The sequence below is a fragment of the Narcine bancroftii genome, chromosome 14 (genome assembly GCF_036971445.1).
Source record: "Narcine bancroftii isolate sNarBan1 chromosome 14, sNarBan1.hap1, whole genome shotgun sequence".
Classification (NCBI taxonomy): Eukaryota; Metazoa; Chordata; class Chondrichthyes; order Torpediniformes; family Narcinidae; genus Narcine; species Narcine bancroftii.
In genome coordinates, this window is record NC_091482.1 from 34,657,436 (window position 1) to 34,677,606 (window position 20,171).

The 20,171-nt window shown below is 40.5% G+C and overlaps 1 protein-coding gene across 4 annotated transcripts in view; it reads right to left on the reverse strand.

Annotated features, from left to right (window-relative positions):
- LOC138749573 (lysine-specific demethylase 2B-like) overlaps positions 1 to 20,171 on the reverse strand; it is a 702,276-nt gene that overhangs the window by 105,020 nt on the left and 577,085 nt on the right. For 3 of the 4 annotated variants that reach the window (XM_069911134.1, XM_069911132.1, XM_069911135.1), the window contains 4 exons: positions 15,484 to 15,708; positions 7,457 to 7,600; positions 5,611 to 5,697; positions 3,816 to 4,031 (listed from right to left, as the gene is read on the reverse strand). In XM_069911134.1, coding sequence (XP_069767235.1) covers positions 3,816 to 4,031; positions 5,611 to 5,697; positions 7,457 to 7,600; positions 15,484 to 15,708 — 672 coding nt within the window. The remainder of the gene's footprint in view (positions 1 to 3,815; positions 4,032 to 5,610; positions 5,698 to 7,456; positions 7,601 to 15,483; positions 15,709 to 20,171) is intronic. The other variant, XM_069911133.1, reaches the window with a different exon arrangement.

The window sequence follows — 20,171 nt, forward strand, 5'->3', positions numbered from 1 at the left end:
GCAACCAAACACTCCTTTAACCCTCTCATCCCTGGGATTATTCTTGTAAACCTCCGCAGGACCCTCTCCAACACCAGCATAATCTTCCCGAGATTTGGGGCCCTAAACTGCTCACAATACTCTGAATGTGGTCAGACCAACTCGTTATATCTTCACTTAGCAGACAAAATGAATAAAAATCCAAAGGGCTTCTACAGATATATTAAGAGCAAGAGACAAAATTGGTCCTTTTAATGATCAGAGTGGTCAGCTAACTATGGAGCCAGAAGAGATCAATGGGATCTTAATTGGCTTTTTGGCATTTGTAACTATTCAACAGACTAACACAGGACCTTCAGTAATGAGGCAAACAAGCAGTGAGGAAACATGATGATTAAAAGGAGGTGCTTGCTATCTTGAGGTACATATCTCCAGGACCTGAAAGGTATTTCTTTTCAGATATTGTAAGGGTCTTGGCAAAGATATTTAAAATGTCTTTGGCTATGGGTGAGGTGCCAGAGGATTGGAGGGTAGCTGATATTGTTCCATTTTTATAAAATGCTCTTAAAAATAATCTGGGAAATTATAGGCCAGTGATCTTCACTCTATTCCCTGGAATGATGAGGGGAGATTTGATAGAAGTATATGGAACAAAATGAGGAGGGGTATATGATTGAGTAAATGCAAGCAGGCTTTAGGTGAGACAAGAACTGAAGGACATGGTTTAAGGTGAAATGATTGAAGGGAACATTAGGGGCAACTTCTACAAAGAGTGGTGAGTGTGGAACGAGCTGCCAGAAGAAAATTTGGATAGATACATAGATGGGAGGGATATGGAGAGCTATGGTTTGGATGCAGGTCACTGGGACAAGGCAAAATAGTAGTCTGCACAGACTAGATAGGCCACAGGCCCTGTTTCTGTGCTGCAGTGTTCTCAGGTTCTCAATTCTTTCCCCATTAATAGTCGACTTCCTTGTTCCTGCTACCAAAGTGCATGACACCAGACACTGCCCTATGCTGCATTCCATCTGCTATTTCTATCCCCATTCTCCTAATCTGTTGAAATCCCTGTGCAGATGGACATTGCTTCCTCAACACTACCTGCCCCTCTATGAATCTTCTACCCAAATTGTATATATATGTGGATCCAACACCAAACCCTGTGGAACACCACTGGTCACTTGCAGCTAGCCAGAAAAGGCCTCCTTTACTTCCACTTGTCTGCCAGTCAACCTATCTTCTAGCCCTGGTGGTACCTCTCCTGTAATTACTATGCTCTCCTATCTTGTTTAGCAGCTCCGTGTGCAACACCTGAAAAATCAAAAGATGCACATCAAGAAAACCAAATGGTCGATTTTCTTGTAGTTTGCAAGCATTTTCTTTTGGAAAGATTGTTCAGCAAATCTTTAGATTTGTCCCTTTGAGATTTATTCCATAAATGGAGAATGCGATAAGGTTTTGTGAGACACAGCAGAAGCAAGAATCAACACTGCATTTTCTTGGAAAAGCAAGTTTGCAAAAAAGAACCTTTGCGAAAAAAGGAATGATAACACCAAAGGACCACTATTATTTCAATAAATCTTTGAAATCAGTGACCAAATTCTGTAAATTATTTAAACTGAAAATTACTGGAGACCTTTAGTTTTCCTAAGGCTTCGTTTCACCAGGTTGAATTCACAAACTCAGTGTCTGAATTTATTTTGGTAGACATGCCCCACCTTTGCACAATATAAAGAACATCCTCATTAAGTAGTAATTAAATTAAAAAAGAGGAGTGTCTAACTTGCTCCATTTATTCTAAAATACTTTCCTTTTTAAGAACATTATTGTGCACAGAGTACACAAATAATGAAAAGATCATCAAATAGGCAGGATATGACCAGCAAAATATCTTTTGAATGAAGTCTACAGAATGCACTGTCCTTTGCAGCCAAAGTGTCCTGATGTATGAAACATAAAAAAAATTAACATACATTAAATTATTGCAGTAAATAATTTAGATGTGAAATGAAATGTTAGATTTCAGATTTATTGTAAGAGTAGATAGTTGACATCACATACAACCAAGATTCTTTTTTCCTGAAGGCATGCAAGAAAAACTGTACACAGCATAAACAAATAAAGAACTGCAAACGTCTGTTTGCAAACAAATTGACTGTGCAACACAGAGAATAAAAAAGAAAATCAATAAAGTGCTTAAGTAAGAGACCTTAAATGATTCTCTGATTGAGTGTGTCATTGAGGAGTCTGATGGTTCAGCTGTTCCTGAACCTGGTGGTGTGAGTCTTGTGTCACATATAACTCCTGATGGTAGCAGCGAGAACAGAGCATGTGCTGGGTGGTGTGGATCTTTGATGATTGCTGCTGCTCTCTGATGGCAGGGCTCCCTGTAGATGTACTCAATAGTAGAGAGGGCCTGTGATGTCCTGGGCTGTGTCCACTACCTTTTGGAGGGCTTTAAGCTCAGGGGTATTGGTGTCCCAATAGCAGACTGTGATGCACACTTTCCACCACACATCTGTGGAAATTTGCCAGGGTTAACCTTTGTTGCAATAGGTGACAAAATATTAACATAGGGTATGTTCAGATGAGGATTAAATGTGACTGCAAACCGCATGCACGAGTGTACAAATCACTATGGAGCCCAGAATACTAGGATTTCTTATTTGAAGCTTGATCTTGCAAAGAAATTGATAAAAACATATGCTAAAGAATACAGTTTCTTGGTGCACACACATAGATAGGATATGCAGATGACAAAGGCAAGTGACAATGTAAGCAGTATAGATGCAGAATTAAATTACAAAAGTGTATAAATAGACAAAATAGAATAACCAAAACATATGCAATGAATAAAAAGGTACATTAAATTTATGAAAAGCTCAAACGATGGAGCTCAAAAGCAAGGAAAAAACAGACTGCTGGGGGAACTCAATGGATCAAGCAGCATCTGTAGAGAAGAGATAGTCAGCTTTGCATCAGGACTAACAGTAAATGAGAGATGGCAGTGTAAAGAAGCGAGGGAATGGTAAGGCTGACAGAGGGCACTGCCTCAAAATAAGAGGACACCTCTGACAGGTAAAAGATAGAAGTAGGTGACCAAAGGAATGTTGGGCAGTTGGAGCAAGGGTGGGGAACAAAATTGGCTGATAGGTCTGTGTTTGGGAGAACTAGAAAGTGAAAGAAATAAGGACAGGAGCATGGGTTAGCTGACCTGTAATTCATTTGTAGGATGGTAAAACTTCTGAAGATAGCAACTACTAGTGTTTAAAAGTCTGGTATTGAAGGGGAAAGGATAAAAAGGCAGGTAAATGATGTTAGGTTATATTTGATTCATGGTCTCTTTAAATGGTAGTGCAAGCTTAAAAAAAAGTCAGTGGCCTCACCCTGTTCTTATGATCCTTCATCAGTACTGGAGCTTGTACTTTATACAGGATGCTGCATATTCTTAAAAACAACAACTCAGCGACTGGGTAACCTGTGGCGAATCACACATCTCCTGCACCAAGAATGTGATGGAATACTCTCTACATTGACTCATTACATTCATCAAATTGGTAGTTATCAATTACAGATCAGAATATTGTTATTTTTTTTAGCCCTTAATGAAGTAAATCAGACAATTCTGCCACTCATTTCCTGTGTCAACATGAATTTCACATATTCAAATAAATCAAAATGATCTGATTCACTACTACTGCTAAAAACGACTCTTCTGAAAAGTAGTCATTGAGAAACATTGCAGATTCTTTGTGTCCAGATAAACTCTTTAAAAGATGCAACAACTATTTTAACCCACAATGCTTTAAACACAAACATCTTAAAGAATGCAATACCTTTTTTCTTGGGCCCAAATCTGCTGGAAGATCTTTGTCTTTTCTTCGTTTGAGTCCCAGACCATCATCAGATTTCCGTCTGTTGGAATGATATTCCTCCATTTTTGGACGTCCAAGATCAAGAGATTTCCTTCTCCCTCCATCTTCACCTTCTTTAAACTCCTTTAAGAGAGACCCAGGAAGATTGGAGGCGAATTTAAACCCAGGGCCTCTCTTCTGCATGAAGATCGGAAATGGGAATAAACGCACATTACCACCCGCTGTTGCAGAGAAGCTTGCGCTGCGCTGCCTGGTGTGGTATGTGGTCTACATGTATTTGACTTTAATCCATTTTGCCAGTGTTTGTTTATCACAAAGCTATTGATGTAGAAATGATATTCTAGAAAAAAAAAGTCCTACTTTGCCGGAATGTATACATCCCCAAACTTAAAAAAAAGTGTACTAAGCAATAATCTCATTTCCCCAAGACTGACATAAAGCAAAGTATTAAAATGGTTCTGTACAGCTTTATATTACGTTTCCACTTCTGAAGTATTTATCTAATCCTCCAGAAGCAGATCTATAAATATTATCATGTCAATAGAGAAACTTAATTATGTTCATGCAACATTAGTGCTGGTGAAATCTAGTTCAAGAACAATCTTATATTCACTGATCATGTACATAACGCTTAATATAGGTCTTGCTTTCTTGTGCTTCAGTATTGGAATTCTTGCTAATTTTAAGTAGCTTAAGTTGGTTAAAATGAAAGTGGGTCGACATGTTTATCATGACATGACGATTAGCACATTCAACCTTTTGAAATACCAACAGGGCTATTTTTTTTGGCCTCATAATGCCTGTGTACCTTCTCATCCTTTTGCCAAGTACATAAATCTTATAAAACAATAAAGACAACTATAGGAAAGCAGTTATGAACTGCTCAAACTCTGTGTTTTCACCAGATTATCCAATTTCAGGTTCCCCATTGGCACTATACCTTTAAGTTCTAACCAGATACACCAATCTAGGTTACAAAATTTTGTAAGCATGGACATTAGCTTGTTATCTGTTAGAAGGTAAACTTGATTACACATATTTTTAATAGAAATTTTTTAAATCATTAGATAGGTCACCAAACCATCAACAAATATTTATTTTGGAACTGGCACTATTAGGCATAAAGATTAAAGATGGAAAAAGAATAGGAGGGCCTCAAGGGCTATGGTTTGGGTGCAGGTCAATGGGACAAGGGACAATAGCTTGGCAAGGACTAAATGAGCCAATGGGCCTGCTCCTGTGCTGTGGTGTTCTATGGTTCTAATACATAGAAAATAAATAAACTCTGAAGCATGATTTCCTCATGTATCCTCCAAACATTTCCTCCCTGAGATAGTTAATTCTCTATTCATGGTTGACATGGATGAATTGGGCCAAAGGGTCTGTTTCCATCCTCTATGACTAAATCTTTTTGATTACGTATTTTATCTCCACATTAATTGCTGGTGATGTGTAAATATATACTGAGTGAAAAATGCCAAATAATATTCTATCTTGTCTTATTTATCAAGAGAAGGGAAAGAAATAAAAAAAGGTGGTAGAAAATGAAAAAGTTTGTTTGAGGGAAATACTGGGAAGTATCCCACAGCTAAATTATAAATTCATCACCATCCGATTATACAAGTAGAATTTATTTTACTTTTAGATTTAGCTTTAAGTCATATCCAATGAAAATAATCTTTAATGTAGCTATGCACATTGAACATTCCTGTTAAATTTCATTTGTAAATAAAAATCACATTTCATCAGTACTTACTTTGCCAGTTTTTCCCTCCTGGTTACACTTTGGACATTCCCAACAATTTGGTAACTCATCATTTATAAGCCCTTCAGACTCTTCCACCTAATGCACAGAAAATGTACACATTTTATCTATACCTCATGTAGATGAAACAGTAGCAAACTAAATGTAAATAAAAAATATCTAGCTTAATTCAAAGCACTAAAAGGTTAATTGGCTATATTAATTATTTTATTAAATGGAAATCTACAAATTGAAGAAATGTGCTGAACAGCAACAATAATCATATCAATTCTATAGTAGAATGTTAAATGTTTTGAATATATTTGCCGCTATAAATGTTGAACTCATCTCCAACTTGTATTTCAATGCATGCTAATAGCCTGGAGATTATTTTTATATATACCTTAAGTGGGAAGGACTGCGTTGTCACATAAAATACTCCAATCTTTCCAGATCGGGCAAGACATTCAAAATTCTAAGCTCTTGGCAACATCTCAAGGTAAGGGTCACGTGGCAGAAGTAAAAAATGGCCAAAGCACAAGTTAGGCTCACATCAATGGATTGCAAAATGTATTTTGTTTGAAAGGAATAGCCACACACATTCAGGGTAGAACATCTTATAACCTGGATGTGAGAGATATCAAAGCTCCAGGATTCCTTTTGCTGAAGGAATATCTCATCAATACACTCTCATTTCTATCCCTAACTCCTCTCGTCTCTCACACCCAATCCCCAATTCCTGTGTCACTTTTGGAATGTCAGTAGATCATCTCCTTGGATAACGGTAATTGATGCATGTCATAGATGTAGATGGCCCCATCATAATGCATTCTGTTGAATTTATCTTCTGGCATTTCAATAGATGTTCAATTCTACAAGCTCAGGGTGTTCAAAGACAGCTTTTAATTTGAGCCAACATTAGGAAATTCAGTTGATTTATAAAAAAATCAAAAGAAGTTAAGATAAATATCAAAAGCAGCAAGTCCTTTTCACAGTGAGTGTGCACTGTACAATTTCATTATTTTTGATGTATTATATTCATATTTCCTAATGACAGAAGGCCAATCAGCCTTCAGAGTCTATACTAGCTCACATAGAAATTGATGGAATTACATTTCCCAGTAGACTATTCTCTCAAACAAGCCCATAGCTCCATCCTGATTCTCCTATGGGGGTGGGGGGGGGGGGGGGTGGTGTAATACACAGGCCTTTAGGAAGGAAACTGGATCCCAAGTAGTCTCAGGGAGAATTCGCAAACTACACACACACAGCACTGGAAGTATGTGATAATTGACCTTCAGTCTTACCACCTCTGCTCTTATAATTTACAATTATATACCATATAAAATGCATAATGTATACTGTTGTGTAAAATGCCAAATGTAACTATATATTACATATTGAAGCCTGCAAATAAACACATCATATTTGAAATGCCCACGTCAGTAACTCTTGCAAATGTGTCAATGCCAGCTTGCAATTTATCCATGTAACTCATTATAATGATTGTAGCAAATAACTAGCATCAACAACTTTATTGTGCACAATTTCAGGAGTCATAATTCCTGGAGTTGCTTGCACCAGTTGATCCATTTGGCATCTAGAAAATATTCTACAGCATAAAGAATCACAGTAAAAGCAGGCAAATGGAGGCTCAAATGTTGTTTTATGGACTAGATGAAAGCTAGTCAATGAGGTCTCATTTTACATCATTAATTTTTTCAAGTTATTAGCCATTGTATCAGCTATACATGTTAATGATTTCACATTTTGTTTATCCTTCATTGTTTATATTAATCCCACCAAATATGAATATTTTTAAAGTTACAATAAATCAGGTCAAATAGGTCAGGCATACCTTTAAACAACCTGGGTGTATTATTTCATTGCAGATGGAGCATTCCATTAAGCTAGCATTAAATTTCTCCGCTTCTTCCACCACATTGTCTTCCTTTCCTGCCTCACCACAGATCTTGCATACTGCAGTATGTGGTAGCACAGGCTGCAAAATAAAGAAACAGAAGTCAATAGATTCTAGTCCAAATTAATAAACTGAGAAGTAGAGTAAAACCCCAGTATCTGGAATTCAAGCATCCTGTAGCCTGAAGCAAGAGGCAACAAAAAAAAATGAAGAAACATTTAAAGTTGTAGAAGTAAATGTTCTCTGAAATAACACAAACATTTGGTGAAGATGGGAGCAAATATTCAGTCAGCTGAGTGCTTTGCTCACAGCAGCGGTTTGAATAAAGTTGTGGATGAAGAGCTGGAATGATGCCACTTGCCATTGGGGGGACTCTTAAAATTTCTCTTTATCCTTGCTTAGTAAGACTCGTCCCAGTAAGAGGCTTTATCTGAAAATTTGGGGGGAGGGGGAAGGTTAATTATCAATAATGTTATTGTTCATCTTTCAGGTGACTTTGTGGGGGAGGAACTTGCTGATGTACCGCTGGTTAAAATGTTTTCAAAGAATGTAACTGAAAATAAAGCAAAATGCTTTAAGGTTTATATATTCATGCAAGTGAAGTTTGTTCAGTGCAAGTACAGTATAGTACTTCTGGCTTTTAAACCTTTTATTATTAATGCAGGTGTATTAGGTATTGTCAGAGCAAGTCTCAAGCAACAGGAAAATACACGTATCTGGCATCTACCAATCCCCACAGGTGCTCGATACCAGCAGCTTTATTGCACTGTACTCTTAAATCACCATTCATAATTCCTGTACATGGATATTTTGGAAACTCTAAATTTGGTGAAGGCAATGCTTGCAGCAATGTATACTCTACTGCAACATCCACTCTTTATTCTCACCAATGATAAATACAAGCTTGGTTATGCAGCATACAGAAGCTTTAGAATTAGAAATCTCCAGAGAGGAAGGAAAATAAGATAGAGTCTCCATGTCCGGAAGCCAGAGACGATAATTTTCTGAAATTTGATTTTAATTCTAGCAATATTTCTGTGGAATTATTAAACCTAGAAAGGAATAAATAACTGCTGAGGAGAGCCCAGAAATAGCTGTCTACAAGGGTACTAGAAGTAGAGATAATCCATGAAATTTGCTAGACACTCAATAGAAAAAAAACTTTCTGGGTTGTTGGTATAGGACAAGCAATGGGAGAATTAGATTAGTCTACAGAGAGTTGGTATGGAATTGATGGATTCAGCACAGTTACAGACCATTCAACCCCAAATACACATGATTAACCTCAAATCTGGTACATCTTTAATGGGTGAGAGTAAGCAGGACCATCTAGAGGAAACCCACGCAGACATGGGGAGAACATACAAACTCCTTACAGAGAGTCCCAGATTTGAATCCAGTTGCTGCCACTATAATATGCTTCTCCTAGTCTGGAATAACCAAGACCAACTCAAGGATCTGCAAAAAGCCCTCTTAAGCACACAAAGTTTTGGTAGAAGTTATTATCAATTTTAAAAGAAGATAAAACTGCACAACTAGCCATTTAGCTATGTTAATATTTAACAATTAATATTTATCCAAAAACAAAACAAAAATACTCACTATTGTTCAGCTAAAGGACAAGGTTTTCATGACAGTAAATTAAAAACTTACACAGTTAATGCTTTTCACATATTAGCAATTCATTAACTGTTAAGTTTTTTAGGATGTTCCTATTGAAATTTGACAATTGTGATTTGGAAATAAAATGAAGTTTGCCTTCAGCAAGGTCCACCAATTCCAAATTTAATGAATGACTAGTAACATGTTTTCAGGCGTCCCATTTGAATAAACCAGGTTGCCCAGAACAGGAAAATAACTACTTTATGTTGACTACCAATGCATTTCTTTGAATTCTCTGACATTCACCAAAATTGGCAGAGTGGATCTTGGTTTAAATATCACACAAGACCAGTTGCAGCAGCGAGTATTTCTCTATACCAGCATACATTATTATACTTGTTGCTGAATTAAAGCAGAGGCTCTGAATTTATCAGTCAAAAACAGGAGACATTATCAATTCCTCTTGTGCCCTTGTGTCAAACAGAATAAATAGCTGAAATTGTCATTCCCAAATTGTGTACTGTGATGGAATATTTGGGAATCTTTTTGGGAGACAAATTGGTAAAATTAGAGTACACACACTTTAAAACAGATCTTATTGGAAATATTGAAGAATTCATATTCAGTGACTTTACATAAACTATGGAGAATTTCACAAGTAGGTGCTAATTGAAATAATATCATGAAATGAATGGACTACTGACTAGGAAGAGCCAGGTTGTCTGTTTTGGACCTTTTTGCAAGGCTTTTGACCTCTCTGCAATGTGCTCACTCAAAGGATTATTGAGAGGTTATTGTTCACCTAAAACGACAGATGGACCAAAAGACTAACTCCTATTGTTTGCTGGAGAAGGAGGGGTTTTGCAAGTGAGAGAGAGAGAGAGAGAGAAGGACATGCTGCTGGTAGTTTTAATCTCAGACAGAGAGATAGAAGGGAGTCTTGGACTGTGTGTGACACAAAAGACTGTAACAAGCCAGGAGAAGCTTGTTGGAACTGAAACAGAAGTTCCAGAGTGGTGGATGGCTGGAAGTGCTATCTGTCTGATGTTTCTCTTGGAATAAGTGGAACAGAAAGGAACTCTGTGCTAGCCTGAAAGAAAGAGGTTATCATTTGGAGAACCCTGATGGTGCAAGTTTCGTCAGCAAGACACTGAAGTGACTAATGGTGGTACCTCAGTTGTGCAAATCCTGGAAAAACAAATCTCTCTGAAAGCCTATAAGAACCTTCCTGAGTGGTAAACATTTACCTTTCAAGCACCAAAGCCTGGTGAACTTTATAAATGTTAAATTCTGTGCACAGTATAAGAATTGCCTGCAACCAGTGAACTTGGAAGAATGAGAAGTGAGATTGAAATGTAAACCAAATAATTTTTCTTAAATTTACACACACATTACATACACGTGTGCTTAAGAGTTAGAAGGGGGTTAAGTTGGGTTAGTTAAGTTAATAGTGATGTTAAAGTTTGATTTTGTTTTCATGTTTAAAGATAATTAAAAACAACTTTTGTTTAAGTAACCATTTGTTGTGGTGAATATCTATTGCTGCTGGGTTTTGGGGTCCTTTGAGTTCGTAACAGTTCAGAATATTTGAGGAGATTAACAGGCAGATTTCATTCTGATGAGTGTATGGATTCAATTTTGCTTAATTATTGTTAGAAAGTGGCAAAGTTTCAAAACTTGGTTATGCAAACACGCTTCCAAATTAAAACAAAATCTATCCACAGAGATCTTATAAAAGTGGTTAAAATAGCTGACCAATCTTCTTTAAAATTATACTGTAGTGGTCCCCTAAAGTGGTAACCACATGGACCTGGGGGTGTCACCGGCCGTCATCAAGGGTGACCTCTGCACGGCGGGAAGACAAGGAACTCTGGTGGGAATGCCGGCCAACCCGAGGTCAGCACTCTGATGACGTGGGCCCCTGACGTCAGTGGCAGGGTCCCATATAAGCAGAGCTGCCAGTGCAATAAAGCAGTCTTTGATTTTGACTCCTTATATGTGTGTCTTCCTTCCACACTCATCATAGCGCATACACTACATTGATGATCCCGATAGGTCCAACCGGCAGTTGGACCTGAAGATGATGGATCAAGTGGAGCCAATGACCATCCACGTGGTCTCCCTCAGGCTCCCAACATTCTGGGTGTCGCAACCGTACGTGTAGTTCAAGTAGGCAGAGGCCCATTGCTGACGACACCCACTACTTCTATGTCATGAGCGCCCTCAATCAGGACACCATAGCAAGGGTTGTAGATTTCCTATGGCAGCCTCTGGAACAAGGCAAATACACGACCCTCAAAGAGTTACTAATCCACACTTTTGGGCTTTTCCAGAGCGAATGCACTGCCTGATTGCTGCATATGGACGGACTGGGAGATAGGGCCCTGTTCGCTCTAATGAGTGAGATGCTCGCCTTAACTGAGGGCTACAAGCCTTGCCTGCTCTTCAAGCAGATCTTCTTGGAGCAGCTGCCTGAGGACTTCAGCGACCCTCGGAGGATCTCTGCCCGGGCATTCATACTCTAGAGAGTGAAGAAGGATGCCAGTGCTGTTGTAGACCATATCAGCAAGCCTCACGAGCAGCCCCCGGCAAGATCAAGGCCAGCGGAGAGGCAAGTGAACACTATGGGACAGCTATGCTACTACAAACAATGAAGGGATGTGGAGGCCCATCTATGCCATCCACCCTGTGGGTTTTTGGGAAATTCACTGGTCAACTGTCATTGATGGCTGCGGAGGTTGGCCCACGTGATAGCCTTTTCTATATATGGGACTCCTTGTTGGGTAGGCAGTTCCTGGTCAACACAGACACCGAGATAAGTGTCCTACTCCCTGCAGGCCTTGACACCTGCTGTGGGCAGCCAACAGCTCCTGCATTCGAACTTTAGAGACCCATACCATCCCCCTTCATTTTGACCATAGCTGCTTTACATGGACCTTTACCCTCGCGGCGTCTTCCTTCAGGCCCACTGCTTGCTGGTCAACTTCAAGGGACTTCGCTTGGTGCACGTCAGAACCTTTCTAACTCTCCATGTGGAGGAAGCCAAGCTACCCCACCTGGACTATAACATTCTTGGACAATGAGTTCACCCATATCCTGGCAGAGTTCTCTTTGAAGTGGTGCCACAGTTTTTCATGTTCAAGCCAAAGCATGGGGTAAGGCACATATACTGACTGAAAGTCCCCCGCTCCACGTCAGGGCACGTCAACTTCCTCCCAAGAAACAGCCTGTCAAAGGAGGAGTTCAAAAAGATGAAGGAGCTTGGGATTGCACAGCACTTTGACAGTCCCTGGGCCTCTCCCCTCCACATGGTGCCCAAATCAACAGGGGGTTGGAGACCCTGCAGGAACTACTGCCACTTCAATGAGGCCACCATGTCTGACAGATAACCCGTGTCCCACATCCAAGACTTTGCCACCAACCTGCACGGGGCATGGGTGTTCTCCAAGGTGGACCTCAATCAGGGGTACCACCAAATATCCCAGTTCACCCCCAGGATGTCTCTAATACTGCAATCATAACCTCCTTTGGTTTATTCGAATTCCTCTGCAGGTTGCAGTCTAAAGAATGCGGCACAAACATGGACATAGTGGGCAGGGACCTCCCATTTCTGTTCATCTATTTGGTCGATATCCTCATCACCAGCCACAGCTGCAAAGACCACTCTGTCCACCCGAGACAACTGTGCACCTGGCTGAGTGTGTTCGGGCTGACCATCAACCCCCCAAGTGCCAGTTCGGTCTGGACACCATCAACTTCCTGGGGCACAGAATTAACAAGCACCAGCCAACACCCCTCCCCCGGGAAGGTTGAGGCAGTCCAGCACTTCACTAAGCAATGCATGGTGAAAGGACTTTAGGAATCCACTGGTATGATCAACTTTTACCACAGGTTTATACCAGCAGCAGCACGCATCATGCGCTGATGACCAGCAAAGTAAAAAACCTTGCTTGGGACGAGGAATCCTCCAGGGTGTTCCAGAATGCCAAAGACACGCTGGCCAACGTCACCTTCTTGGTCCACCCCAGACCGGAGGCACCTACCGCTCTTACTTGCGACGCCTCGAGCACAGTGGTAGGGGGCAGGCTAGAACAACTCATTGAGAACCAGTGGCAACCCCTGGCCTTTTTCAGCAGGCATCTACACCCCCCCAGAACTCAAATACTGTGCTTTTGACCAGGATCTGTTAGTGCTGTACCTGGCAGTAAGACATTTCCATTACTTTTTGGAAGGCCAGCAATTCAGGGTGTTCACTGACCACAAGCCACTGACTTTCCCTTTCATAAAGTCTCAGACCCGTGGTCGGCACGATAACAGAGACACTCCTACGTGTCCGAATTTATCACGGACATCCAACATATCGTGGGGGAAAAACAACGTGGTGCCTGATGCTCTGTCACGTCCTGCGATCGAGTCCCAAGGAGGTCAATTACATGGCCCTTGCCAAAGCACAGCAACAAGACTCTAAGATCCCTGCTTATAGGACAGCCATCTCCGGTCTCAGGGTGGAGGACGTCCAAGGTAACCTGACACTGTGTGTGACATTTCTACCATCAGACTCCAACCCATTGCCTCAGACGCATGGAGATTCCAGGTTTTCAAGGCTATCCACAACCTGGATATCCACAACCCTGCCATCTGTGCCATGGTTAAAAAAAATGGTGGCCAACAGGTTTGTCTGGTATAGCTCCCATAAACAGGTCAGCCAGTGGGCCAAGAGCTGCATGACTGTCAGTCCTCCAAAGTGCAGACTCACACCAGTGCACCCACACAGACTTTTGAGCCAGTGTGGCGTAGATTCAGCCATGTGCACAATGACTTAGTGGGGCCGTTATTGGTTTCCCATGGGGCAGGATACCTCCTGACCATAGTAGACTGTTCCACGAGGTGGCCAGAGGCAGTCCTGCTGGTTGATACTACGACAGAAACTTGCGCCACATGGGTGTCCCAATTTGGGGTCCTGGAGCATCTCACCTCAGACAGGGAGGCACAACTCACCTCCGGACGGTGCTGGCCAACTTTCTGGGAATGGAGCTCCACCATACCATGGTTTATCACCCACAGCCCAACGGGTTGGTGGTGTGCTTCCACAGTCTTGATGGCCTAGCTCAAGGGTCCCAACTGGGTGGATGAACTATCTTGGGTCCTGTTGGGAATCCACACCATGCCAAAGGAGGACTTGAATGCCTCGGTGGTGGAGATGGTCTATAGAGTGCCTCTAATTATCCCCAGGGAATTCCTCACCCCCAATACACACCCAAAAAACCCTGCAGCGACCCTCATGAACCTGCAGCAGAAGCTGGGTTCTTTGGCCGCATGGCAGCCCCCACCACACAGCCAGCCTAAGGATTGCATCCTGAGTGACCTAAGGACTTGCTGGTATGTGTTCATGAGGAAGGGTGCACACAGACCACCATTAGAACTACCATATGAGGGGTCCTACAAGGTCATTAGAGACAATGGTTCTACTTTCAGTAAGGAGGAAACCTTTACAGTTGACCACCTAAAACCAGCATAATTGGGCTGTAATGAGCCAGTCTGCCCTCTGCCCCGACGACGTAGGGGCAGGTCACCTGAGGCGATGGACAATGGCCCAGTCGCCGGTTCTTGAGGGGAGGTCGTGTAGTGGCCCGCGCACGGAGACACGAACAGGCCAGCAAAATAGCTGATGAACGTGGCGACCACGTGGACCTGGGGGTAACACTGACCATCGCCCCAGGTGACCTCCACATGGCGGGAAGATGGGGAATTCTGGTGGGAACACCAACCAACCCGAGTTTGGCACTCCAATTCTTGATTACTGTTTAATTGTACAAACACAAAGTTGTTTCCTTTTGACATTTTTCAATGTTTCCCTCCACCTGTACTTTAATTTTGTAAAAACAGCAACTTGCTCCTTCTCTCTATAAAACTTTTAAAAAAATCCTGTGAAAACAGTTGCCTTCCCAAATATGTCCCTTTGAAAAGTGACTGGCAATCAGATGAAATAGTTAGATTTTAATAATAGATCATTTAAAAAAAAAATGTGCTCACTTTTTTTCTTCACACACCTGGAGTCCAATTCCACATCAGACAATAAAACTCCTTAAATGAGAAGCAGGAAATAAGGGAACGAAAAGGGGAGGGAGAAAGAATAGTGAATTCTCTAAATGTATTTTCAAGGAAATTTGTACATGATTTACTTAATCTTTTTGTTATTGTGCAAAATACTAGGTTTTTATTCCTTAGAATAACCTTGAGAAATTAAATCTGATTGGTCATTACAATCTCAAAATTAAGCACAGAATAACCTCATCACCAGTGAAATGGATTTCCATGCTGATATAAGCCAGAATATCAAACCATTATTCCCTTGTACTTACAGCAATGCATTGCCGCTTGATACAAGACTGCTTCATTCTGCCAGGGCCTCCAAACTTCTTCATGTCTTTGCAGAAGTGACATTCTCCACACTCTGTTCGTAAGCATGCTTCGCATTTGCGACATCGTGTTCTGCGTCTGCGCGCACCACTAGTTGATTTCTGAGGAAGGATTTTGGGTCCTGATGAAGGGGCTGGCCGAGGTTTTAGTCTTGCTGAGGCCCTGGACTATAATAAAGTTATAAAATTTTACAAAAACATCCAACGTTAAAACAAAATACTTCAGACTATATTATACATAATTATCACATTTTTTCATCCATTCACAGCAAACTGGCAGAAAATCTAGTGATTGGTTCATATAAAGTGAGGGTTGTTTTTAAAAAAGTAAATGAGTTGGCCATTCCATCAAGCTTTTGGCCATTCTGTACTTGGTCTTCCTGCATTTTCCCTATGTCCTCCAATTGATCAATGTTATATTTGACATCAATGAGGAACTTGTAAGTAATCTAACCAGAAAAGAGCACATTGTCAGAGCCAAACAGTTTTAAATATTGATATATTTAAATAAAAATCAGGCAGCAGGCAGTTGGATAATTCTCAGGGGAAGCAAAGGGAAGAGGCAGAAGGAGCAGCGTACCCCTATGGCCATTCCCATAAACAATAGGCATACCATTTTGGATATTGTTGGTGGGTACAGCCTACCAGGGTCAAGTTGTAGTGGTCACATTTCTGGCACGAAGAATGGGCCCTTAGCTCAGAAGAAAAGGAAGGAAGAGAGGAGTGCAGTAGAGCTAGCGGATTTGATAGTTAGGGGGCCAGATAGGAGGGTGTATAGGAGAGATCAAGTTCTCCCAATTCTAAGGATAGGGACATGGATAGGGAGGTCCTGCTAGGAGAGTTTAGGGAGTTAGGTGCAAAGTTGCACAGGATCTCCAAGAAGGTGATCTCAGAATTACTACCCGTGCCACGTGCTGGTGAGGCTAGAAACAGGAAGACAATGCAGCTCAACACATGGCTAAACAGATGGTGCAGGAAGGAGGGCTTCATGTTTCTGCAATTAGTGAGATTGGTGGGAGCTTCTGATGTTTCAAACGCGATAGAGGGGAGAGAGATGAAAAGGGGAAAAGTGGCATTGCTAGTCAATGAAAATCTCTCAGCTGTACATAGGGCAGCACTGTGGCCTACAGAGGCCATATGGGTAGAGCTAAGGAATGGGAAAGGTGTGTATTTTTAGACTGTCCAATAGTCTGAGAGACTTGGAGTCCAAATCTGTCAGGAGATAGCAGACCATTGTAAGAAACCAAGTTATGGTATTAGGAGATTTTAAACTTTCCGCATATTGAATGGGACTCCCATCCTGTAAAAGGACAGGATGCCTGGAGTTTGTCAAATGTGCACAAGAAAGTTTTCTAAATCAATATGTAGAGGTACCAACGAGAGAGGATGCAGTACCAGATCTGCTATTAGGTAACTAGGCAGGTCAGGTGGCAGAAGTCTGTGTAGGTGAGCATTTTAGTGTCCATAATATCATTAGTTTCAAGTTACCATAATTGTTGACAAGGATAGGTCTGGTCCTCAAATTGAGGTTCTAAATTGGAGAAAGGCTAATTTTGTGAAAATGAGAAAGAATCTCGTAAGAGTCAATTGGAATAAACTGTTTTCTGGCAAGGATGTGTTCGGCAAGTGGAAGACCTTCAAAGGCAAAATATTGAGGGTGCAGAGTTTGCATGTTCCTACCAAGATTAAAGACAAAATTAATAGGCATAAAAGAACCTTGGTTTTCCAAGGATATTGGTGATATAAGGAGAAGAGAGAGGTGTATAATGAGTATAGGCAACAAGGAGCAAATGAGGTATTTGCATACTATGGAAAATGTAAGAAAATACTAAAGAAGGAAATCAGGAAGGTAAAAAGAAGGCATGAGGGTGCTTTGACAGATAATATGAAGGTGAATCCGAAAGGTTTCTACAAATATATTAAGAGTAAGAGGTTAATAAGGGACAAAATTGGTCCCCTTGAGGATCAGAGTGGTCAACTATGTGTGGAGCCTCATGAAATAGGGGAAATCTTAAAACACTTTTTTTTTGCATCAATGTTTACTCAGGAAACTGGCATAGTGCATACAGATGGAAGGGAAATAAATTGAAGTGCCATGAAACATATGAGATTAAGGAGGAGGAGGTGATTGCTGCTTTACAGTGAATAAAGGCAAATAAATCCCCTGGGCCAGATATGATATTTCCTCAGACTTTGAGTGAGCCAAGTATTAAAATTGCAAGGACCCTGATGGATATATTCAAAATGTCCTTAACCACGGGAGAGGTGTTGGAGAATTGGAGAGTAGCTCATGTGTCCCGCTGTTTAAGAAAGGCTCTAAAAGTAAACCAGCTAACTAAAGGCCAGTGAACCTGACATCAGTAGTAGGTAAATTATTGGAAGGAGTTCTGAGAGATAGGATATATAGATATTTGGACAGCATGGCTTTGTGCGTGGTAGGTTATGTTTAACAAATCTTGTAGAGTTCTTCGAGGAAGTTACCAAGAAGATAGACGAAGGAAAGGCTGTGGATCTGTGTTGGGACCATTGCTATCAATGATCTGGATGATAATTGGATCAGCAAGTTTGCTGATGACACAAAGAAAGGATGCATAGTGGACAGTGAGGAAGATTTTCAAAGCTTGCAGAGGGATCTGGACTAACTGGGAGAATGGGACAGTAAATGGATGATGGAGTTTAATACATACAAGTGTGAGGTATTGCAAAATAAGGAAGGACCCACACTGTACATGGTAAGGCACTGAGAAGTGCAGAGGAGCAAAAAGACCTGGGGATACAGGTACATTGTTTCCTGAAATTGGCATCACAGGTGGACAGAGTTGTAAAGAAAGCTTTTTGACATTTTAGCCTTTATAAATCAAACAATTGAGCATAGGAGTTGGGATGTTATGATGAAGTTGTTTAAGACATTGATGAGGCCAAAATTGGAATATTGTGTGCAGTTCTGGTTGGCTAACTACAGGAAGGTTATCAATAAGATTGAAAGCATGAAGAGAAGATTTACTAGAATGTTGCTGGGTCTTCAGGAGTTGAGTTACAGGGACAGATTAAACAGGTTAGGACTTTATTCCTTGGCATGAAGAAGAATAAGGGGAGATTTGATAGAGGTTAACAAAATTACGAGATGTATAGACAAGAGTAAAAGCGAATAGGCTCTTTACACTTAGATTAGGAGAAATAAATATGAGAGGACATGGCTTTGGGGTGAAAGATTTAGGGAGGAACATTAGGGGGAACCTCTTCACTCAGAGTGGTGGGAGTGTGGAATGAGCTGCCATCTGATGTGGTGGGTGCAACATAATCTTGAGTTTTAAGAATAAATTAGATACATGGATGGGAGAGGTCTGGAGGGTTTTTGGGAGTGGGTTATTGGGGCTAGCTGAACAATGGTTGGCACAGACTAGAAGGGCCAAATGGCCTGTTTTCAGTGCTGTAGCATTTAATGGTTATATAATAAATATTAATATTAAATTAAATTTTAAAAATCTCTAGCATTGAATTTGTACTTCAATCAGTGTATGTAGATTTCAGTGTTTTACTCTACCCTTAAATATGAGTTTTGGTTGATCTATTCAGAACTGATGACTTGATATGCAAACTTCCCGTCAGACTGATTACTCTGCGTAAAACAATGAATGTTGATAGTACTTGACAAATTGAGCAGACCATAAAAATGGATGGGAATCAGCAGTGGATAAATTAAAGTCATTCAATAGATTACTCTGTCAGATGAAACAAATTGGGTGGCACCTTCCAAACACAAAATGATCAACATCTTTCGAAGAAGGACTTAAATTGATTGAGTGATGACCCAAAACAGTGCTTCAATATATTATGAAAGTCAGTTGTGATTTTGTGATGAGCACATGCACATTGAACTTGAAAACTAAACAAAGGAACACAATGATTGAAATCACAAAAAAATCCAGAAATGGAGTGTTAAAATATTATTAATTTAACACTACTGCTGGTTTTAAAAAGTTCCCAGATGATCATAAAACTCCAATAATCTTACATATAATTTTTTGTAAATCTTGATAGTTTGATATCGTGCATATTTTAATTCAAAAACAGTTCAAACGTGCACATGGTGTGATTTAATGCAGTGATGGGACTGAGGTGCAGATTGTGTGCCAGATACGCAGCCAGAACTCAGCTTAACGGTTGGGAACACGGGATGGCTTGAGGCTCAAGACAGGGTTTAGATTCCTCTATGCATTTCTCATTCCATTTAAACTTTATAGGGTTCATTATATTACTGTATCACATGTAAAACAATCCAGAATAAAAGTCAATTTGGCCATTAACAGGAATCTGGAAAATATGCTTGTCCAACACCAAAGAGTTTTCTGTTCCATTTTAAGTCATAATCCACACATAAATGCAAGCTACTTTTTTTTAAAGACAATATTTAACCGATGTACCACAAGGAAACACAAATATTACAATGTGTAAATATTGGTCATGAAATCTACACTTGATTCAGGCAAGTGGTGAGTGTCTCAGGTTCAAGGACCAGACTACTGGTGGAAAGTTATCTTTTGTATTAGTTCACCAAGAGTCTACAGAGAGAATACACATGCAAGGTTGATAAGTGGGCATCGCTGACCCAAAACACCCTGACACCCTGC